Here is a 24,448-nt window from a genome sequence, read left to right as displayed (position 1 = left end):
AACAATCAGATATTCCTCCAGACCAAATTATAATAAAAAAAAAAATACAACTGTGCAGAAATGGATAGACTGTCTTTAAAAATGAAAAAGAGGGAAGAGACTGAGTACTATCAAATCTGGAATAGATGGTACTCCTGGTGTCAGTTTTGGAAGCCATACTAGGCTGAAGGCTTCCATGCGCTGCCACAATTCTCCTCTGTGGGAAAGGAGGGGAGGAGGGTGGTAGTGCAAGGGATGATTAGACATAACAACATTTTTTTCCTACCGGTCAAGGTCAGGCTGGGTTCGCATCTGGAGAAGGAGTGGCTGGAGTGATGCTTCGACATGGGACGATTGGGGATTGGAGCATGTGACCAGTAGAGGGGTCATAAGGATGGAGATTTTGGGGCTTGTATTACCGAGGGATGAACCGGAATCCCCAGTTTCGGTTTTCACCGAACGGTGCCAGTTTACCAATGCTAGTAAAAGAACTTTGAAAGATGTTGGTTTCGGAGTCTTTTCTGCAGGAGGGGTTTTCTGGAACGTTGACATTAAACCGAAACTCCTTTTGAGCATGGCGGCACCCCCCTCCCTGGGGGGCCATTAGGGGTGCTGCACCCTAGCATCCGCCAAAACCCTGAGGTGGTGCGAAACACCAGCGAAAAAATGGAAAGGAAAGAAGAAGTCCTAGAGGGGGCAATAGGGCCAGAGGCACAGGAACTCATCGATATCAGATTCTCCCCATCGGAAGAGGTGGTGCGGAGCCTCGAAGCTGCAGAAACTGCTCGAGAGCTAGGAGCACGGCCCAAGGGATCTGATTCCTGGAGAAGTTGCCATTCTGATCTGACTCCTGAAAGGGGACCAGAGGTGAGCGCTCCAGAAGAGCGTGGGTTTCCTGGGTGAGCGAAGTTCTCCCAACCTACTTTCCAATCACAATGGAGAACCAGAAAACCTGGGGGATCTGGAGATTCAATGGAATGGAGTCTGCCCACCCCCCTGAAATCTCAATCGCTTACAGGTCTCCCGGAAAGGTTTGAACGGTTGGAAGTTGGGAGCCACGTAAGTCCCCCCTTCCTCCCTCTAGAAAAATGGAACTTAGCCCAGCCTAGGTTCACCTTTCCTCCTCGCAAAAAGGGGGAAATTAGGGAGACTCAAGTCCATTCCAACAATGCCAGAGGGCATCCCATCACCTCCCACGCGCAGCAGGGAATTTACATGGCTGGAATGCACCCAACACAAATGGCTTGGGGGGCCCAATCTCCCCTAACAGACGCCTTCTGCCCAGAGGTAAAATCTAAAAATTTTCCCTACCGGTTCTGTGGGCATGGCTTAATTGGTGGGCGTGGCTTGGTGGTCAGATGACTGGGTGGGCATGGCCAATAACAATAAATAATAAAAATAATAAACAAAGTATAAAAAACAATAAGAGGTATCAAAAACCAACTTTCACACTTTACACACGCACAACACAACACAACACAACTGACTCACACACAATGTAAAAGCAGCTGCACTTCACACTTCACACAGCCACAAAAAGCTCAAAAACCAACTTTCACACTTTACACACACACACACACACACAAAATGCCACATACAGCTTTCTGAGATTTTGTGTGTTTGTGTAGTTAGAGTGAAACACTATAGAAACACACCAAATCTCAGAAAGCTGCACAAATATTTTATTTTATTATTTTATTTTATTGTGGACTTCAAATCCCAGAGTTCCTCAGCCAGCAAAGCAGGAAGTCAAAACAAGCTTTTTTTTTCTTCTTCAGTAGCTGAAGAAAGCATGACATTGCCAGCCTGAAAGAGCAGTAATTATAGGTAAGTGAGGAGGGGGAATTGGCTGGGCATGGGTGGGGGCTCTTGTAAGTGGGGGCTGTTAAAAAGTGAGTTTAAAAGCCTGTGAGGATCAGAAAACTCCTCTGGGATCCTCAGAGGAGGCTTTTAAAACCTTGTTGTTTTTTTCTTGTTATTTTTCCCCTTCGGCTGAAGGTTTTTTTAAAAAAAAACTTTTAAAGGGTTTTGATGATCTCTGCTCAGCCCCGCGATCATCAGAGGGTTTTTTTTTTTACTTTTAAAGGCATGTTTTGGCTGAAGAAAAACTTTTAAAAGTAAAAAAAAACACCCTCTGCTGATGGTGCGGCTCAGCAGAGGCAGGGGGGCGGGGCCAGGGATTTTTGCTACCGGTCCTCCAAACCAGCAGCTGCCAACACTACCTAATCAGGTGAGCCAGTGCGAACCGGGAGCATTTCACCCCTGCTTCCACCTGCCAGGCCCAGCCCTCCCCCTTCTGCTTCCATCCCCCCAGGCTGGGCATTCTACCCTGGACAAGGATGGGTCCAATGCCAGTGGCAGCCAGCTGGTTCTGCTCCTATTTTCCATGGATCTCCTTGGCTCTCATATGGCCCGTTGGCCAATACCTTACAAGGAACTTTGATCCAGCAGCCGGGGGGAATTCCACTCCCCTCTGCAACTCAGCAACCAACTCCTGTCCCGACAGTTTACCCCCCTCAACAGGGGCCTGTCCAGCAACCCACAGTGGCTGTTCCACAAATTCCTCCCTAAATGCCAGCAGCCCAACCTCCCCCCCTCCCCCCCCAACCAACTCCACCTCTCTTCAGAGCAACTTTTGATGGCACACCACACAAACTAGCTTACTTCCTCAGCAGAATCTGGGCTCACGTAGATCAATTTAGAAACCAATGCCAATCAGAAAGAGACTTAATAAATGCCATTTGTGAGGGAATGAATGAGGGAGAGGCCTCTGAATGGATTGCCCAGGTCCACAATGAAAATGTTCCAGAATTGAATGACATTGCAGGGTTTGTTGCACTGCTCAGAACCAGATTTGATGACAAGGATCATATTGAAGACAGCGAAGCCACCTTAAAAACAATGAAACAAGGCAACAGACCCTTAAAAGATTTTGTATGGGACTTTAGGCGAGTAGCAGGAAACCTTGGCCATTGGCTAGACCGCATTCTTCTCCACTATTTCAAAGAGGCAATCAATCAAGAGGTCAGAAAAGCCTGTAGCATACGGGGAGTGTCGGAACAATTACGAGACTGGTACAACATGTCCATAGCTCTGAACAGAGAAATCAACCCCCACCCCCCACCCCGACTGAAAAACCTCCCCGAAGACCATTATCCAGGCCTCCCCTTTCAAAAACTGCAACCCATCAATCACTGATGGTTATAAAATGCTACTGCTGTGGCAAATTAGGACACCGAGCTTCGGCCTGCCTGGCTCCAGCACCCATCCCACAACAGCATCCAGTGACTGTGACCCGAGGGGAAAAACATCCAAGAGGAAACCCAGATACCAGCCGATTTGCAAGACAAGCCATGGACATTCCCCTCCCCACTGAAGAAACCGACGCACCTCCGTCAGCTGAGACACCTCCTGATGACTCTGCTGGAGAAGATAACCCGATAGTGAGTGCACCCATTCCCCTCTTCGCTATCAAAATAAACTTATTAGTTCCAATAAGGGGGGAAAGGAAAGAGCTGCAAGCCATTATAGATACTGGCTGTACCAGATGTCTAATAGGGATGTCAGTTGTAAACTAACTAGGTATCAGAACATTACCTTTAAAACACCCAATAAAGTTCCACCAAGTTGATGGAACATTAATTGGTGGAGTCCCAGCCACCCAAATAACAGAGTTGATTGGCCTAGAGATTGGAAAACATTGTGAACTTATAAGATTCATAGTAATTCCAAAAATGTCAGAATCTATTATACTAGGCCTAGCCTGACTGGACAAATGGGCACCCACAATCAAGTGGGAAGATGGGTTCAGAAAAAATCATATGTGATGTTGGTCCCTTAAAACCTGCCCACTCTCCCAAGAAACAACCGATCCATGAAAACCACCAGGGGGAGCCAGCAGCCACTGTATCAGACTCACCTCCGGGTGAACCACGCATTCCTAAAGCATATGTAGATTTGGCAGAGGCCTTCAGGGAAGATGAATGTAATCTCCTCCCCCCTCATCAACCCACTGATTGTGCAATTGAGTTACAGCCTGGGGAGAAACTACCAAAACCCAGAATGTACTTAATGACACCCTCTGAAATTACTGAATTAAGGAGGTACATCGACACCAACCTAGCCAGAGGGTTCATCGAGCCGGCAAAATCACCACTGGCCGCACCCATGGTGTTTAAAGAAAAGGACGGATCTCTACAACTATGCATTGACTTCAGAAATCTGAACTACCTTTGCATACAAAACACCTACCCATTACCACTAATGAAGGACTTATTAAACCACCTAGCAAAAGGCAAGGTTTTCACCAAATTGGATTTACAAGAGGCTTATTATCGTGTCTGCATTCAGGAAGGGGACGAATGGAAAACGGCTTTCAACTGCCCCCTGGGCAGTTTCCAGTTCCGGATCATGCCTTTTGGGCTCCAGGGGGCCCCAGCAGTCTTCATGCAGCTCATCAACGAAACCCTGCATAGCCACTTATATAATGGGGTTCTTGTCTACTTGGGCAACATTCTTATATACAGTGAGAATATGAAAGACCATATCAAATTAGTTAGACAGGTCCTGAAAAAACTCCTAGCTGCCAAACTATACGTAAAGCTGTCAAAATGCGAATTCCATAAGGAATCCTTGGACTACCTGGGCTACCGGGTGTCAAATCAGGGGATTGAAATGGACCCAGGAAAAGTAAAGGCAGTATTGGACTGGCAAACCCCGCACATGTGTAAACAGCTTCAAAGGTTCCTGGGATTTGCAAACTTTTACCGCCAATTCATCCCTTCTTTCGCAGAGGTTGCTCTCCCGTTGACAGAATTGATAAACTGGTCCGTCTCCTGGCAAGCCAAAACCTAGCCAGCCCCTAGCTTGGACAATGAACTGTCAGAAATTCTTTGAGCAGCTGAAACACCTATTCGCAATGGAACCCATTCTTCAGCACCCAGACCCAAGTAAACCATTTGTAGTCCAAGCAGATGCAAGTGATGTGGCAGTAGCAGCTGTCTTAATGCAAAGGAATGCCCAAAACGACCTAATCCCCTGCACTTACGTTTCTAAAAAGTTGACGGACACAGAATGCAGGTGGCGGTTTGGGAAAAAGAAGCTTTTGCGGTACGGTGGGCCGTCCTCTCCTGGAGGCACTTCCTGGAAGGGATAAAAGAACCGTGGACAGACCACAAGAACCTCGAGGCCCTAAAAACCCCTCGGAAGCTCTCCCCTATTTATTTATTATTTATTTTATTTTATTTTATTAAATTTCTATACCGCCCTTCTCCCGAAGGACTCAGGGCGGTGTACAGCCAAAATAAAACACAGAATATATACAATTAAAAGAATTTAAAATGAAAAATTTTAAATAAAATTTAAAATAAAGAGGTTCAATGGGCTCAATACTTCAAGCAATTTCATTTCAACCTCAAATACATCCCAGGGGGCCAGAACCTACTAGCTGATGTCCTCTCAAGAAAGCCCCAATTTGACAGCTGACGAGAGGAGATAGCGCATGCTATGATTCCTGAAACCCAACCAGCAGGCCAAGCTCGTGATCGGGCGCAACCACGCCGTGGTACCAACATCCCAGAGGGCAAGTTATTGACGGAGCTAAAATCAGCCCTTAAGACAGATGCCTGGCTCAAAGACAACCTAACAAACTTGACCCTAAGGGAAGGACTAGCTTGGAAAGGGAGCAAGATTTATGTACCATCCAGTATGCGGCTCACGGTACTGCACAAAAGTCATGACTCTTGGCTGGGAGGCCACTTCGGGTTTTTGAAAACCCTCCATTTGACTAGGAGACAATTCTGGTGGACAAAAATGAAAACTGATGTAGAAGACTATTGTCGTGTCCCACTCCTCCGCTGACGGCCGGGTCAGGGAAATCCAAATCAGGCTTGCCTCTGCAGCTCTGCCCAAAGTCCTAGCAAAGTCCTCAGAGCAGGCAGGAGACCAGAAAGTGACTTCAGCAAGATAAGTTCGACTTTGCCTGACTCAGAGACTGCCAGAAAGCAGATCCTTTATATAGGCCATGGGGTGTGGCTCCATGACTCAGCACTCATTAAGGCCTGCCCCTCCCTTCCATCTGTTGCCTCCGCCTATCCAGTCTTCTGATGCGAGGGTCACTCCAATCAGCAGCTGTTGGAAATAAACTTTCCTCAGGCTCACATGCTGTGGAGGAGGGGGAGGGGTCTAGCTGCTCCGTTTGCCTGGGCATGGAGCCAGGGCTGGGGCCGGGGGGTGCTCCCTCCTCTGCAGCCTGCTTGGGCATGGAGCCAGGATTGGGGCCGGGAGGCATACATTCCTCCGTGTTCGGAAGCAGATAAGCAGACCCCGGCTGCGGTGAGAGCGGGCAAGACACAACAACTATGTAAGGAGCTGTGCCACCTATGCCACCATGAAATCCAGACCAGGGAAACCCCCTGGTCTTCTCCAAACTGTAGCTGAGCCCATGACACACTGGGAAGAAATTGCTATGGATTTCATTGTTGAGCTCCCTGCCAGCGGAGGGAATACAGTGATATGGATGGTTGTTGATTTGTTTTCCAAACAAACCCACTTCACCACCTGCAGTGGGTTACCGTCGGCGAGAAAATTAGCGAAGCTCTTCATGAAGCACATTTACAGACTATATGGCGTTCCAAAGAGGATAATATCAGACTGCGGAGTCCAGTTTACGGCTAAGTTCTGGAAGGAGTTCCTACGGTCCATTGGGTCATCCCAGGGACTTAGCTCTGCTTTTCATCCTCAGACTAATGGAGTGGTAAAAAAATTGAACTTGTATATTCGGTGTTATCCCAGTACCAAAGAAGCCCACTATCAAGGAACTGAATGACTACAGACCAGTTCCCTTAAAATCTGTAGTCATGAAAGCCTTTGAAAGGCTAGTGCTTTCCTACTTGAAAACCATCACAGATCCACTGTTAGACCCCTTGCAATTTACATACCGAGCAAATAGATCAACAGATGATGCTGTTACTATGGCTCTGCATTACATCTTACAACGTCTTGAATTTCCAAAGATCTACGCAAGGGTCCTCTTTGTAGACTTTAGTTCAGCATTCAATACCATCATTCCAGACACTCTTCTAACTAAGCTAAACCAGCTACAAGTACCTGAACAGACTTGTAAGTGGATCACAAGCTTCCTAACAGACAGGAAGCAGCAGGTGAAGCTAAGCAGGATCACATCAGATACCTGTACAATTAGCACAGGGGCCCCCCAAGGCTGTGTGCGCTCCCCACTTCTCTTCTCTGTGTATACCAATGACTGCATCTCAATGAGCCATCTGTTAAACTACTGAAGTTTGCAGATGACACAACAGTGATTGGTCTCATTCGAGACAATGACGAATCCGCATATAGATGAGAGGTCAAACAACTAGCCTTGTGGTGCGACCGAAACAATCTGGAACTGAACACACTCAAAACCGTAGAAATGGTGGTAGACTTTAGGAGAAACCCTTCCATACTTCCACCTCTCACAATACTTGACAACACAGTATCAACAGTAGAAACCTTCAAATTTCTAGGTTCTATCATATTGCAAGATCTAAAATGGACAGTTAATATCAAAAACGTCATCAAAAAAGGACAACAAACAATGTTCTTTCTGCGCCAACTCAGAAAGCTCAAACTGCCCAAGGAGCTGTTGATCCAGTTCTACAGAGGAATTATTGTGTCTGTCATTTGCACCTCTATAACTGTCTGGTTTGGTTCTGCAACCCAACAAGAAAGACACAGACTCCAGAGGATAATTAGAACTGCAGAAAAAATAATTGCTACCAACCTGCCTTCCATTGAGGATCTGTATACTGCACGAATCAAGAAGAGGGCCGTGAAAATATTTACAGATCCCTCACATCCAGGACATAAACTGTTTCAACTCCTACCCTCAAAACGACGCTATAGAGCACTGCACACCAGAACAACTAGACACAAGAACAGTTTTTCCCCGAAGGCCATCACTCTGCTAAAAAAATAATTCCCTCAACACTGTTAAACTATTTACTAAATCTACACTACTATTAATCTTCTCATTGTTTCCATCACCAATCTCTTTCCACTTATGACTGTATGACTGTAACTTTTTGTTGCTATCATTAAGAGTTAAAATGTACCCTATGACCATCATTTGTGTTGTAAATATTGTACCTTGATGAAGGTATTTTTTCTTTTATGTACACTGAGAGCATATGCACCAAGACAAATTCCTTGTGTGTCCAATCACACTTGGCCAATAAATTCTATTCTATTCTATTCTATTCTATTCTATTCTATTCTATACTATTCTATTCTATTCTATTCTATTCTATTCTATTCTATGTAAACTTTCTTGACCGGGATGCCTTATGCACGGTCACTCATGCTCTCGTCACTTCTCGACTGGATTATTGCAATGCTCTCTACATGGGGCTACCCCTGAAGTGTACCCGGAGACTTCAGTTAGTCCAGAATGCAGCTGCGCGGGTGATTGAGGGAGCACCACGTTGCTCCCGGGTAACACCACTCCTGCGCAGTCTGCATTGGCTACCTGTGGTCTTCCGGGTGCGCTTCAAGGTTTTGGTTACCACCTTCAAAGCGCTCCATGGCTTAGGGCCCGGGTACTTACGGGACTGCCTGCTGTTTCCACATGCCTCCCACCGACCCGTACGCTCTCACAGAGAGGGTCTTCTCAGGGTGCCGTCCGCCAAGCAGTGTCGGCTGGCGGCCCCCAGGGGAAGGTCCTTCTCTGTGGGGGCACCTACCCTCTGGAACGAACTTCCCCCCGGTTTACGCCAATTGCCTGACCTTCGGACCTTTCGCCGGGAACTGAAAACTTATTTATTTATACAAGCGGGACTGGCCTGATTTTTAAATTCTAAATTTTTAATTTTTAATTTTTAATGGTAATTTTACTGGGTATTTTATATGGTCAATTGGACGGTTTTAAATTCGGCCTTTTATTGAATAAGTTTTTTAATTGTTATTTTAATATGTATTTTAACTGTTTTAAATGAAGGCTGTACACCGCCCTGAGTCCTTCGGGAGAAGGGCAGTATAAAAGTTTAATAAATAAATAAATAAATAAAATAAATAAATAAAACTACCAGCAAGAAAACTGGGCAGACCTGTTACCTTTTGCAGAAGTAGCATATAATAATGCCGTACACAGTAGCATGGGGTTAACTCCTTTTCAGATAACCACCAGCATGGATTTTGTGCCGATGCCTGAGCTCCCTGTATACCCTCCCACTTCTGTGTCCCTGACAGACTGGATGAACTCATTGAAAAAGGGGTGGGAGGACACAAAAAAAGCTTTGGCTGAAGCAGCTGAAAAATATAAAACCCAAGCCGACAAACACCGCTCCCTCCAACCCCCTTTTCAGGTGGGGGATAAAGTATTATTGTCTACTAAATATTTAAGATTAAGATTACCTAGTAAAAAATTTGGTCCTAAGTTTTTAGGTCCTTTCCCCATTGTAAAGGTAATTAATTAACCCAGTAACTATCCAACTTAGCCTCCCTCGAATATTAGAGAAAATACATCCAGTGTTTCACACTAGCTTATTGAAACTGGCTAGGGAATCTAGGTTGAGACCCTTACCAGCTGCTCCCCCCCTTTGATAATCCAGGGGGAGACCCACTATGAAATTAAAAAAATCCTTGACTCTAGACTATACAGAGGTCGCTTACAATACTTGGTCCACTGGAAAGGGTACCCATTGTCTGAAGTTACTTGGGTAAAAAGCTGGGATGTAAATGCTGATGCTCTAGTCAAACAATTTCATGATAAATTCCCTGACAAACTAAAAGGTCCTCCGGGGGGGGGGGGAGAGGGGGTTAGAAGGGGACGTAATGGATATTAACCCTATTTTTGCTTTTGTCTGTTTTGTTTTCTAGGATGTGTTTTCTTCTGCAAGGGGGGGCGTCTGTCAGCTTTGGAAGCCATACTAGGCCGAAGGCTTCCATATACTGCCACAATTCTCCTCTGTGGGAAAGGAGGGGAGGAAGGTGGTAGTGCAAGGGATGATTAGACATAACAACATTTTTTTCCTGCCGGTCAAGGTCAGGCTGGGTTTGCATCTGGAGAAGAAGTGGCTGAAGTGATGTTTCAACATGGGATGGTTGGGGATTGGAGCATGTGTCCGGTAGAGGGGTCATGAGAGTGGAGATTTTGGGGGTTGTATTACAAGATGTTGGTTTTGGAGTCTTTTCTGCAGGAGGGGTTTTCTGGAACGTTGACACATGGCTTGAGAGTAAACTCAAAACCTAAGGGATAATTTGTTAAATATAATATGGAAAATGTAAAACTGGATAGGAACGTAGGATATGAAACAAAATTATAAATAGATATTACTATAATTTAAATAAGGATGTAATTCAAGATAGAGATGTATAGAATTAGAATCTTTGTAAATATGTTCATTATGATAGAGATACTGATATGGAAAAGCTGTCATTAGTGTTAAATTTTTGCTGTGTCTTTTTTCCCCTGTTTTTTCTCTTTTGTTGTTTTTTTTGTATTTTGTATTTTATATGTTGGAAATTTAATAAATATTATTTTTTTTAAAAAAAAAGAAAAGGAAGATGGGACTTTATGCCTATGCATAGACTATATAAATTTAAACACTGTAAGCATAGTGGGCCATCAGACTGAGAGAGATTTCTAACTCCTTTATCCTAACGGAATTGCCTAAAGGGAATTTAGTTCCTGCTTTGCTTTTGTCTTGCAATCACTTTCTTTTCAATAAACGTTTCCTTTTGAAACACTGAAGTTTCAAGAGTTTGTGCTTTCTTGAACGGAGAGGAGATGCAGACCTTAAAGCATAATTTGTAAAAAGAAATAGTTGCTCCACTAGTGAAAACCAGATGATGTATCAGATGAGTTTATTGGCACAGGTACTCCTCGACTTATTCTATAATTGACCCTGGAATTACTGTCATAAATTATTGTGCTGTAAGTCATGGCATCACAAGACTCGATTCGAATTATGTCAGTTTTTTATAATGGTTGTTAAGCAAATGCCACAGTTGTTAAGCTAACCCATTTTTGCTAAGGGCATTTTTAAAATTAAAAACAGGAAGTAAACACTGAAAACATTGCAAATCACAGTCATGTGATTGCAGGATACTGTAAATGAAGGTAAAGGTGAACTGGTTGCCAAGCACCCAACAAGTGTTCATGTGATTATGGGTGTGTATGCAGCCATTGTAACTCGAAAACATATCATAAGTAGCTCTGAAGAAGTCCATTGTAACTTTGTGAGGCAATCAGTCATAAGTCAAGGACATTGTTAACTGGACATTGCATTGTTAACTGATAGTAAAATAATCAATACTAACAGGAATTTCAAGATTAGAATTTCAAGCAGGATAGAAACAAATGGTAACTTCACATAAAAATTAGTACAGCTGAATATTTAGTTTTCTGGAACATCATTTTTAAAAATAAATTAAGACCCACCTACAGAACATAAAAGAAAACTTACTTTATTAGATATAAGATGTATAATATATCAGCCTGGTCATGTAAAGTACGGCATTCTGTTAGCTGCCCCATTAATTTCTCACAATCCAAATCACCATGAGCATCTTTGGGCAAATGAAGAGCAGTCTTAGATTCCTATTAATCGAACAAAGCACAAAACATTTTTTTAGAGTTTGTAATTTACCTTAATTTTCCAAATAAAATAAAAATTTATTCAACCCATCCCCCCCAAAAAAAGCACACAAAATGACAAAAGTCAAAAGAAAACATATAAGGATACATGGTAGAACATTAGTCATGAATGCTTTCAAGGTAGTGCAATATATAATAATAACAACAACAACAACAACAATAATATAAAATAAAATCATCAAATATTATTACCAGGCAGAACCAACAGCCAGGAGATTTCAAAAAAGAATGATGCAACTGTGGAAGGAAAAACACCCAGAAAGTGACGTAACTGAACAAAGATTAATGGATCAAAGATGCTTCATCGTCTGTAATAAAGTTTTCACAGATGTGGAAATGCAACATCTAGAAAGATTGGCTAAAAAGAAAACAACAAGTAATGAAGAACAGGCTGAAGAAACTGTTCCAACACCTGAACAAACTGGCCAACCTGTGGAAGAAACCAACATACAGGATGAAAATCCTCCTGTGCAACAACTCGAAAGTGTAGAGCTAAGTGGTCTAGCAAAAATGCTGAAAGAAAAGATTGAAAACCACATCAAAGAAAACATAGAAAGAAAAAGACTACCTACCATTTGCAAAGTGCATAGCAAACAAGTGAAAGATCTACTAACTGCCGTGAACAGCATTTTAACATCCATCCCACCAGTACAACATATGAAACTAACCAACTAATGTATAACACAGCCGCCATTATAACTGCAGAACTGGGTTATAAAGTGCCAAAAAAGGAACCTACTGGAACACCAAAGTGGAAAATTCGACTTGAAAATAAAATAAAAAAACTACAAGGAGATGTCAGCAATCTGAAGTACTTGAAAGAAGGAAAACTAAATAACAAAAAGCTAAAAAATAGTTTACACAATAAATACAACCTGGAGGAAAAAACAATAATGGAAATCGTGGAAGAACTAAAACAATGTGTAATAGCAACAGCAAAGAAAATTGAAAGATACAAAAAATGAATTAAACAATATCATGAAAATGTGCAGTTTAGAAGAAACCAACACCTCTTCTACCAGTCTCTTGATGAAAATCGAATCCAAACTAATGTTCACCATGTAAAGAAAAAACTTTGAACTTTTGGAAAGAACTGTGGGAAAATCCTGTGGAACACAACAAAACTGCCTCCTGGATCAAAGATATTCAACAACAAACAATATGAAACAAAATGGAAAATATTGTAATAACAACTGACATGGTTGCAAAACAAGCAAAGAAGGTCAAGAACTGGCGTGTACCTGGCCTGGACGAGCTGCATGGATACTGGCTAAAACACCTGACCAGCCTCCATCATCTCATGGCCACTCAATTTGATCAAATGCTTCAAAATGCAACAAGTGAAGAATGGTTAACAGCTGGTTAAACTTACTTGATAATAAGAGATCCAGAAAAGGGCACAGAGCCAAGCAACTATCACCCAATTACTTGTCTGCCAACAACATTCAAACTTTTTACAAGAATACTGGCCAATTCAGTATTCAATCATATGATGGAAAACAATTTGTATCCAGTAGAACAAAAAGGAAATTATAAAAAATCAAGGGAACAAAAGATCAGCTGCTCATTGACAAAACAGTGCAAAATTTATGCAAAAATGGAAAACAGTTCTAGCAGCAAATGGGGAGAACACTGGTGAAGTCAACATCAGACGAGGAATCTTCCAGGGGGACTCACTTTCACCACTACTGTTCAACATTGCATTAATTCCATTGACAATAATCCTACGAAACACAAAACTAGGATACCAAATCTCAAGCCAACATGGCAAGATAAACCATGACTTAAAAATGTATGTGAAAAGCCCCACTGAACTTAAATCAATACTTAACACAGTTCAGCTGTTCAGCAGCAACATCAAAATGAACTTTGGACTTGAAAAATGTGCTATATTATCCATGCAGCAAGGAAAAATGAAAAAAATAGAAGGAATAGAACTGGGAAATGGAAACATAGTAAAAGCATTAGCAAAGGACTATGGCTACAAATACCTAGACATATTGGAAGCAGGTAACATCCTGAATGGAAAAGTCAAAGAGTCAACACAAAAGGAGGGTCTGCAAAATATTAAAATCAAAGCTGAATGCTGGAAACATAATTAAAGGCATTAATACATGGGCAGTTCCAATGATACGCTACTCAGCTGGAATCATCAACTGGACCGGAAAACACACAAACTTTTGAATGTGTTCCATGCTTTACATCCATGAAATGACATCAATAGGTTGTACCTGCCAATAAAAATAGGGGGCAGAGGGCTATTGCAAATCCATTAAACTGTGGAAGAAGAAAAATGAAGTTTAAATGATTATTTGAACCAAAGTACAGAAAAATGGCTGCAGGCTGTAAAAACAGATAACATTATAAAAACAACAGAAACAAGGCAGAATATAAGGAAAAACAGCTGGATGACAGATTAAATAGATGGAAAACCAAAGCTTTGCATGGACAGCACTTGAAAAACATTGACGGAAAATGTGATGACAACTTTAGATGGGCATGGCTTAAAATGGGAACCATCAAGAAAGAAACAGAAGGTTTAGTACTCGGTACTCAAGAACAAGCACTACAAACTAATGCCATGAAAGCAAAGATACAAAAATCCACCGACAATCCAAACTGCCAACTTTGCAACAACAAAGTCGAAACTGTTTCATATTTAATATGTGAATGCAGCAAAATCGCACAAACTGATTACAAAGCTAGACACAACCGAATTGCTAAATTAATCCACTGGTCATTATGTAAAAAATACGACTTGCCTGTATCCAAAAAGTCATGGGAACATAAAGTGGAAAAAGTTATAGAAAATGAGAAGGTGAAGATCTTGTGGGACTTTCGAATACAGACAGATCATCATTTGGAACACAATACACCAGATATCACAGTTGTAGAAAACTGAAACATACAATTTATTGATATTGCGGTACCAGTAGATGCCAGAGTTGAAGAAAAAGAACTGGAAAAAATCATGAAACATCGTGACCTAGCTATCGAAACTACATGGCTATGGATGAAACATATAACAGTGATACCCATTGTCATCAGGGCATTTGGTACCATGTCCAAGAATTTTATAAGATACATCAACAAATTGCAGCTTCCTGCAATAACACCAGCAGAACTGCAAAAAACTGCGCTACTTGGAACATCATATATCTTAAGAAGGTACTTGGTTGATACCTAGGACGCTGGCAACTGTGACCTGGTGCTTTATTTTTTTTTTAAGATAAAATCCCTTGTAAATTATACATATATTTTGACTAATTGAAAAAAAAACAACATGTGTTAGCTGATGAGTATCTGAAAACTTGGTGTATACTTGTTGATGATACGGAAGTAAGACTAGAGTTAGATTTTAGAAAATAAACATTGGCAATTAAGCTGCAGTCAGTTAAGACATAAAAGCACCTAAGTTAAGAAATATAAGCTTCAAAATAGCAGAGATCTACAATTTTTTAAAAGTTTTTTATTTTTTATTTTTCTTATACACATATTATAAATGTACATTTTCTTATTCATAGATAATCATACATATTCTCTCTAAGGAAAGCACAAAAATAAAACTTTTTAATTATCATATAATTAAAAAAAATTTAAAAATGTAATTTAATTACCATGTAATTAAAGGGTAGAAGTTGCTCTTCTACCCTTTCCCTTTGTTTTACAACAAACCACCTTCTTCTCTTCTCCCTCCCTTCTTCTCCTTCCCTTTCTTCCTCCTCCTCTCCTTCCTCATACCTACTTCCCTTTCCTCTCCCTCACTCCTCTTCTCTTTCCCTCCGTTCTCACCTTCTCTCCTACTCTTATCCCCTAACTTATCTCCCTTTCCTTCTCCTTCCTTCCATCCCTCTCTCTCCTTCACCTCCTCTATCTTACCTTCTATTCCTCTCTCTTTTCTTTCTTCCTTGTTGTATATTATTTCCCTTGTTTGGTATCCGAGCAACTCCAATCTTCTGATAATATATACTTTCTTTTCGATTTCTTTTCTATTTTACCCAATCCATTATTTCATGGTTGTACATTTATATCTATAATCTTCTCTTCTTCATCCCCCTCCCCCTTTTCCATCTATTTTGGCGATATCTGGGTTTCTATTTCTTAATTACCATTTTTCTCATTTTTTTCCCATTTATTAACATTGTTTATCTATTTATTGACTTTTATTTCTGTCTCTTTTCTAACCATGCATACAATCTTTCCCATGTCTTGAAATACACCGATTCCTCTTTATCTTTTATTCTTAAAGTTAATCTATTCATTTCCGCACAATCTAAGATCTTTTTTATTACTTCACCTTCTGATGGGATTCTCTCTAACTTCCAATTTTGCACAAATACAAGTCTTGATGTTGTTATTACATGGATAATTAAATACATTTCTTCTTTGCTATATCTTCTGGCAAATTACCCAATAAGAAAATTTCTGGCTTTAATTCTATGGATTTGTGTAGCATTTCCTTTAACCATGTCTGTATTCTAAACCAATATTTTTTTGCTTCTATACACGTCCACCACATATAATAATATCACCCCGGCAAATTCGAGCATTTCCAACATTTAGCTGATTTATCTTCAAACCTTTTTGCTAACCTTTCTGGTGGCATATGCCATCTATAAAACATTTTATATAGGTTTTCCTTATATATCTCTCGCCTCTCCTGTTCAACATCTATATGAAGCCGTTGGGTGAGATCATCAGTGGTTTTGGGGTGAGGTACCAACTGTACACTGATGATACACAGCTGTACTTTTCCACCTCGTGCCACCCCAACGAAGCTGTTGAAGTACTGTCCTGGTGTCTGGAAGCCGTATGGGTCTGGATGGGGAGAAACAGGCTCAAGCTCAATCCCTCCAAGACGGAGTGGCTGTGGATGCCGGCACCCCGGTACAGTCAGCTGCAGCCGCGGCTGACTGTTGGGGGCGAGTCACTGGCCCCGATGGAGAGGGTGCGCAACTTGGGCGTTCTCCTGGATGGGCGGTTGTCTTTTGAAGATCACTTGATGACCGTCTCCAGGAGAGCTTTTTATCAGGTCCGCCTGATTCGCCAGTTGCGCCCCTTCCTTGACCGGGATGCCCTATGCACAGTCACTCATGCTCTTGTTACCTCTCGCTTGGATTACTGCAATGCTCTCTACATGGGGCTCCCCTTGAAGGCTTCAGTTGGTTCAGAATGCAGCTGCGCGGGTGATAGAGGGAGCCGCTCGTGGCTCCCATGTAACACCACTCCTGCGCAGGCTGCACTGGCTACCTGTGGTCTTTCAGGTGCACTTCAAGGTGTTGGTTATTACCTTTAAAGCGCTCCATGGCTTAGGGCTGGGTTACTTACGAGACTGCCTACTGCTACCGATTGCCTCCCACCGACCCATGCGCTCTCACAGAGAGGGACTCCTCAGGGTGCCGTCCGCCAAGCAATGTCGGCTGGCGGCCCCCAGGGGAAGGGCCTTCTCTGTGGGGGCTCCCACCCTCTGTAATGAACTTCCCCCAGGACTCCGTCAATTGCCTGACCTTCGGACCTTCCGCCGCGAGTTGAAGACATACCTATTTATTCGCGCAGGACTGGCATAGAAATTTTTAGTAGTTTTAATACCTGGATGTAAATTTTATGGGGTTTTTATGGTTTCAAATGGGTTTTAATTTTGGCCTTATATTCAATAAGTTTTTTAATTATTGTTTTATTGTGCACATAATTATTGTTTTATTCTGGCTGTGAACCGCCCTGAGTCCTTCGGGAGAAGGGCGGTATAAAAATCTAATAAAATCTAAAATCTGATCTAATATATGCCGTTGCCATTGTCAATTTATAATTCCTTTCCTATAGTTGTTGCCATTTCTCTAGTTCTATTGCATAACCAAAAATTTTCGCCCATGTTATCATTGTTTCTTTTGCTTCTTCATCTTCTATCTAACTTGCAATAAATAATTATACAATTTTTTAATCATTTTTTCATCCTTTCCAGTCAGTATCTGATCCAACTCTGATTCCCCCAAATTAAAACCATATTGTTTCAAGTCTTTATCATATCTTGATTGTATTTGCAATCTTGTGTACCAATCAGTCTCAATCCCTTGTTTTTCTAATTCTTGCTTCTGTTTTAACTGTCCCTTCTCAGTTAGAATGTCTTTATAACATACCATATTGTTCATATTAATCATATTCAGATGTGTCAACCCTTCTATTGTTGAAAGCCACATTGGTATTTCCATGTAGTGTTTTTCTTTCACTCTCTCCCATATTGTTAACAAGCCATTTCTTACACAATGTCTCTGAAAGTATCCATGTATCCTATTTTTGCCATACCATAAGAAAGCATGCCAACCTAGTTGCAAATCATTTCCTTCCAAAGTCAATAGTCTTGTATTTCTCAATAAAATCCATTCTTTAACCCAAGTTAACATCGCTGTTTGGTGACAGAGTTCCCAGTTTGGTAGGCTAAATCCTCCTCTAGTCTTAGAATCTTGAAGCAGTTTAATATTAATTCTTGCTTTTTTTCCTTGCCATATATATTTCCATATCATCTTATTCAAAGTCTCAAAATATTCCTTCTCCAATTTTATCGGAATTGTTTGAAAGAAGAACAAAATTCTCAGTAGTACATTCAATTAATGCTATTCTTCCCATTAATGATAGTTGCAGATTTTTCCATTTTTCCAAATCTATTTCAATTTGATTCCTCAATTTAAAATAATTATCTTCCTTCAATGTAATATATCTTGAAGTTAATTGAATGCCCAGATATCTCACTTTCTTCACTATTTGAATATCTAAGTTCTGTATTAGTTGCTTCTTTTGTTTTTCTCTCATGTTTGTGACTATAATTTTAGTTTTATCTTTATTTATTTTCAATCCTGCTACCTCTCCATATTCCTCTATTTGTTGCATTAACTTTAAACCCGTTTCCATTGGTTCGTCCATAATGAATACTAAATCATCCGCAAATGCTTGTAGCTTGTATTCTTCTTTTTTAATTTTCATTCCTTTTATTTCTTTATCTTGTCTTATTTTTCTATTTAAAACCTCTAACATCAGGATAAATAACAATGGAGATAATGGACATCCTTGTCTAGTTCCTTTTCTGATATCTACATTTTCTGTCATTTCGCCATTTATTATTACCTTTGCCGATTGATCTTTATATATAGTCTTAACCATGTTTACAAAGCTATCCCCAAAATCCATCTTTTGTAATTGTGTAGTCATAAATTCCCAATTCACATTATCAAGTGTTTTCTGTGCATCTAAAAATAACACGCCATTTTATTTTCCTGGATGAGCTTTGTAATATTCCAATGTATCCAATATGATTTTTTTTTTTTATTGAAAGAGTTTTAAAAAACAAAAACATTTTCCCCCTTTTTCCCCCCCTCCCTCCCAAAAAAACCCCCCTTCCCCCCTCCCCCCGGCTTCCCGGGTCAATCACAAGGTATTGTTATACATAAACCAAACATAGAATAAAATTTTCCCTTCCAATCCAAATAACCACATCCAAAGCTTTTCATCTCCCAACCCCCTCCCCATTACATAAAATAACTTTCTAGTTATTCAAAGGCAATCTGATATTTCTTAATCTGATATCTGTTTTGTAGATAATCAGTCCATTTTTTCCATTCAATTAAATATATTTCCTGCGTATTGTCTTTTAAAAACGCTGAGATTTTAGCCATCTCAGCCAAATTAATGACTTTCAGTATCCATTCTTCTATTGTAGGTACCTCTTCTTTCTTCCAGTATTGTCCAATCAACAGTCTTGCTGCTGTTATTAAATTCAGAATCAATTTAGTCTCAATCCCTGTACAATCCGTTATAATTCCCAAAAGGAAAAATTGTGGCAGGAACTTTATCTTCTTCTTCAGTACATTTTGAATAATCCACCAAATTCTTATCCAAAAGACCTTAATTTTCTTGCAAGTCCACCAAATATGAAAATATGTAGCGTCATCACAATCACACCTCCAACATTTCGCTTGGATATTAGGATACATACATGATAATTTTTTGGGATCTAAGTGCCATCTATAAAACATCTTACAAAAATTTCCTTAAATTCTGTGCTTGTGTAAACTTAACATTTCTAACCCAAATTTTCTCCCATGTTTCCAACATTATTGGTTCCTGAATATTCTGTGCCCATTTTATCATACAATCCTTTACCAAATCCTTTTCCGAATCTATTTCAAGCAACACATTATACAATCTCTTTATATGCTCCTGGGTCTGATTTCTAATTTGCTTTATTAAATTTTCCTCCCTTTGCATTATACCAATTTTTTGATCTTCTTTCCATCTAGCACTTATTTGCCCATATTGAAACCAAGTATAATTCCTCCCTTCTTCATTTAATACCTGTAATGATTTTAATTGCAATCTACCTCCTTCAACATACAAAAGTTCTTTATAAGTAATCATTTCCTGTTTCTGTTCTATATTTATATTCTCTATTGCATGTCTAGGGCTCGCCCATATAGGAATCTTGTATTCTAATTTATAGGAATATTTTTTCCAGACCCGCAAAAGAGCACTTCTCAACACATGATTCTTTTTTTTTTTTTTTATAAAAAGTTTTATTTTTACAATCATATCAAATAATTCATCCAATGTACAGTTAAATACAATTAGTCGGGCTTGCCCAGTCACCACCACCCTTTTTAACACTCTTCCCTCTTCTACCTTCTTTTACTTTCCAAACCTTCCTCTCCTTCTCTTATCTACATCCGCTCCTCCCTCCACCCTACACCTTCCTTCTCCCTCTACTATCCCTCTTCCTTCCTCTTCTCCTCTTTCCTACCTCCTACTCTCTCTTTTCTCCCTCCTCACCGTTCTAAAATGGTAACTATGCAGACCCGACCCTACATTAATTATATTTCTTCAATAATCCCTGTACATTAACCATCACTCCTTCTCTACCAAACCCCCAATTCCCTCCCCTTACCCCCACCCCCACCCCGACTTCCCAGAACAAAATGCAGGGTATCAAAACTAACAATCATAATCCAAAATAATTCCTAAATTATAATCTCTAGTCACACCACACTTAGTCACACTCTCAATTCCCCTCTCCTTCAAAAATATATCTAATACAAAATATTTCCTAAATTTACTCATATGCTATTCGATATTTTTTTTATCTGATACTTATTTTAAATATAATCAATCCACATTTTCCATTCTAAAATATATTTTTCTAGTGTATAGTCTTTCAAGTAAGCGGAGATTTTTGTCATCTCTGCCAGATTTGATACTTTGAGTGTCCATTCTTCGATTGTAGGTAATTCTTCTTTCTTCCAATACTGAGCAATCAAAAGTCTTGCGACTGTTATTAAGTTCAAAATCAATTTAGTCTCTATAGCTGTATAGTCCATAATTATTCCTAGTAGTAAGAACTGCGGAGTAAACTTAATCTTCTTTTTCAAAATATTCTGCATGATCCACCATACTTTAATCCAAAATGCTTTAACTTTTTTACAAGTCCACAATATATGGTAATAAGTAGCATCTTCACAATCGCATCTCCAACATTTAGCAAGATCTAATATGTGTTTCTTGTAAACAGGTATTGTCATTTTTAAATTGTTTCAAATAATGAAATACTTTCCTTCTCTTCTGCGGTGAATTCAGGCCATTAACATTCCAAGATAATAGTTTAATTGCCATTATCAGCCGAAGGAAACTTTTGGAACACCAGCCGCAGATCACATTTTACTTTAGGCCTTGCTCCTCCCACTGTTTCCGTTGTAGTAGTTGCCAGTTGTTGTTGTGCCTTCATCTCTTGTTCCTTGCGTTTAGCAGCAGTTCTTGTCAGCCTATGTTCTTTTGAATCTAAACCCGTCGTAGGTATTTCCAACACTTGTAATAAATCTTCTTCCATCACAATCTGTTCTTGTACCTGCTTCACTTCTCTTTCCTTCACTTCAGCCTCCCTTCTTCTAGCTTCCAATGGGGGAAGACTTCCAACTTTTAATACCTCAACATAAAATTCTCTTGCTTTTCCAACCGTATTGAAACGATTTACTTTCCCTGCATAATATACTATTATACCAGTTGGAATATCCCATCTATATTCAATCTGATGTTTTTTAAGTTCATTCACCAGGAAGGCAAATTCCTTCCTAGCCCTTAACATTTTTGGTGGAATTTCCTTTAATATCAAAATATCTTAACCAGCAATCTGAATCTTCTCCCCCTTATATGAAGCTTGCAAAATCTGATTTCTCACTGTTCTGTTTGTAAAATAAATAACAACATCCCTTGGCAACTTTTTTTGCCTTGCTATCCAAGAATTCACACGATATATTTTATCAATTTGATAAGCCACATCTGCTGGACGAGCTGCTAATATCTCAGCAAATACTTCAGAAAAAATTTCCCTTAAATTCTCTTCCTTATTTTCTTTCAAACCTCGAATTCTAAGAGCAAATTCCATATTTCTATATTGTATCAAAACTATTTCATCCTCTGTTTTTCCATTTTACTTTGAAATTCATCCATTTTATTTTCTAATTTTAAATTATGTTGCTTAATTTCTTCAACCTCCTCTTCCAATAAAATCACATTCGTTGCCAAACTTCGTACTGCCATTACAAATCCTTCTTTAACTTCTTTATTTCCCACTTGAATTTCTGATATCTGCTCTTTCATTTCAAACATCTCATCAGTTATTACTTTAAATTTTTCTTCTATAAAGCCTTTTAAGTTCTCTTGTAACGCCTCTAAATTCAATGTTCTAGTCTCTGCTGTATGAGCTGGAGAGGCACCAGCTGATAAAGTTCCAGAGCTCTTTGTTACAGTAGACTTTAATTGTTTGGCTGCCATCTTCTATAAAATTATTTATTTATTTATTTCCAACTTAATATTCACTTTAAATCTTCTTAACCTCTAAGAAACACAGTCTTTTAAAGCAGTATTTAAAAATCTCCCCTAGATTCTATCAGCAGGCAACAAAGAGTTAAAGAGTAAAAGCAGCAAGTAACATGCAAATTACCAACTGCAGACGGCAAACGCTGAAAGTATCGCTTTCGCTTTCCACTCGTTAGCTTGTTAACAATTCGCCTCCATTTTTTTACTGTTTTCAAGCTTGTTACAAAGTATCGGGGAATCGGCTTGGCTACTTGCATAAAGTTCTCCCACTTTCGTTCTGTCCGGTATAATCCTTTATTGTCCAAAATAAATCTCGGCGTTTGGTCGTGGTGATTGGTTCCGCCAAAGCAGAAGAATCCTCGGATCTGAAGCACTTCGGGTTACTGGAGGGAACTTAACCCTTCAAACCCCTTTTTTCTCAGGGGCTTTAGGGAAATTCAACCTCTGCCCTCAGCTCACCACCTTCTCCTTCTCCCGAAGAGGGGGTTTTCCGAACCGCTGGACAGCAGATTTAAGCTGTCCTAGCGATTCCACATAATCCAGAGGTTGGTGATCGTAAAGATCACCGCCATCACCTACGGTGCCAAACCGGAAGTCCTCAACACATGATTCTTAAAAGCCCTATCCACTTTTTTTTCATAAAATAAGTACGCATGCCATCCATATAACAAGTCATAACCTTCTATATTCAAAATTCTTTCCTCTGTTAAGTTAAACCAATCATTTATTACTGAAAGGGCTACTGCTTCATAATATAATTTAAAGTTAGGCATTCTTAAACCACCTCTTTCCCGTATCCAATATGATTTGTATATTATCTCTAATTTGTCTTTTGGGTAGAAAACCATTTTGATCTAAATGTATGAATTCGTTCAACAACCCCTTCAGTCCTTCCGCCATAATTGATGCAAATATTTTATAATCTGCATTTAATAATGAAATTGGTCTATAATTCTTTATTTGTTGCAGGTCTGATTCTTCCTTTGGTATAAGAGTTATATATGCCTCCATCCATGACTTGGGTGCCTTGGCTTCTATTAGTAAATCATTGAATACTTGTAGCATTTTATCATTTAATACATCTTTCAATTCTTTATACAATTCTGCTGGTAATCCATCTGGCCTCGGAGTTTTTCCATTTTTTCTGTCTTTTAATCACCTCTATCAATTTCATCATTGATATTCTTTCTTCTAGTGCTTTTCTGAATTCCTCTGATATTTTAGGAATCTTTGCTTTTTCCAGATATCGTTCTATTTTCCCTTCTGATATCTGCTCTTGTTGGTATAACTTCTTTTAATATTCCTCAATTATTTTTTCTTTTTCTCATTTCGATAACATATCTTTCCATCTTGGTCTAATAGTTGTGTTAATAATTTTTTTTCTTTTCTTTTTTCATTTTGTATGCCAACCACCTTCCTGGTTTAGAGAAAGATTTACAAAAAAATCCACAAGATAAAAAAATTAAATACTTAATGGACTTGAAAAAGCACAAATTGAATCTAATTGAAAATGAAGATTTGGCAAGAAAAATAAAATCAACAAAGCAATTTTTTTTTTAAAACGCAGAGATGTACAATTTAAAGGCTGTATGTTTGTATTTGATTCTTAACAACTTCCAATATTATTGCCAGATTCCAATAGCTGTTATCAAATAGCAGTTCTTAACATATTATTAAATCATGACTGACCAGTAATTGGCATAATAATTTTATTTGGTTTCACTTATATTTTAGTATAATGATAATCCGAATGGATAGTCACCATTTTGACTTATACATTCACAAAATGGCACTCAAATGCCACATAAAGCTACCTAGCAAAAGTGGTTCCTGTTTGAGATCAAAGGCTACCTCACTATTTTTATATTTTTAGGTCCTACATCTGGGTTGGGCCAGGAAAAGAAATATAATCAAAATATAAAGTAGTTTATCAAACAGACATTTTCCCATCCTATCCTTTTT

General features: G+C 39.6%; 1 protein-coding gene across 2 annotated transcripts in view; it reads right to left on the bottom strand.

The window, feature by feature from the left end:
• PHKA2 (phosphorylase kinase regulatory subunit alpha 2) overlaps window positions 1-24,448 on the bottom strand; it is a 361,986-nt gene that overhangs the window by 211,067 nt on the left and 126,471 nt on the right. For both annotated transcript variants that reach the window (XM_058186862.1, XM_058186861.1), the window contains one exon: window positions 11,442-11,575. In XM_058186862.1, the coding sequence (XP_058042845.1) occupies window positions 11,442-11,575 (134 nt within the window). The remainder of the gene's footprint in view (window positions 1-11,441; window positions 11,576-24,448) is intronic.

Source organism: Ahaetulla prasina, chromosome 5, assembly GCF_028640845.1.
Source record: "Ahaetulla prasina isolate Xishuangbanna chromosome 5, ASM2864084v1, whole genome shotgun sequence".
Lineage (NCBI taxonomy): Eukaryota > Metazoa > Chordata > Lepidosauria > Squamata > Colubridae > Ahaetulla > Ahaetulla prasina.
Note: the sequence above shows the minus strand (reverse complement) of the source record. Positions and strands in the feature narration are given on the sequence as shown.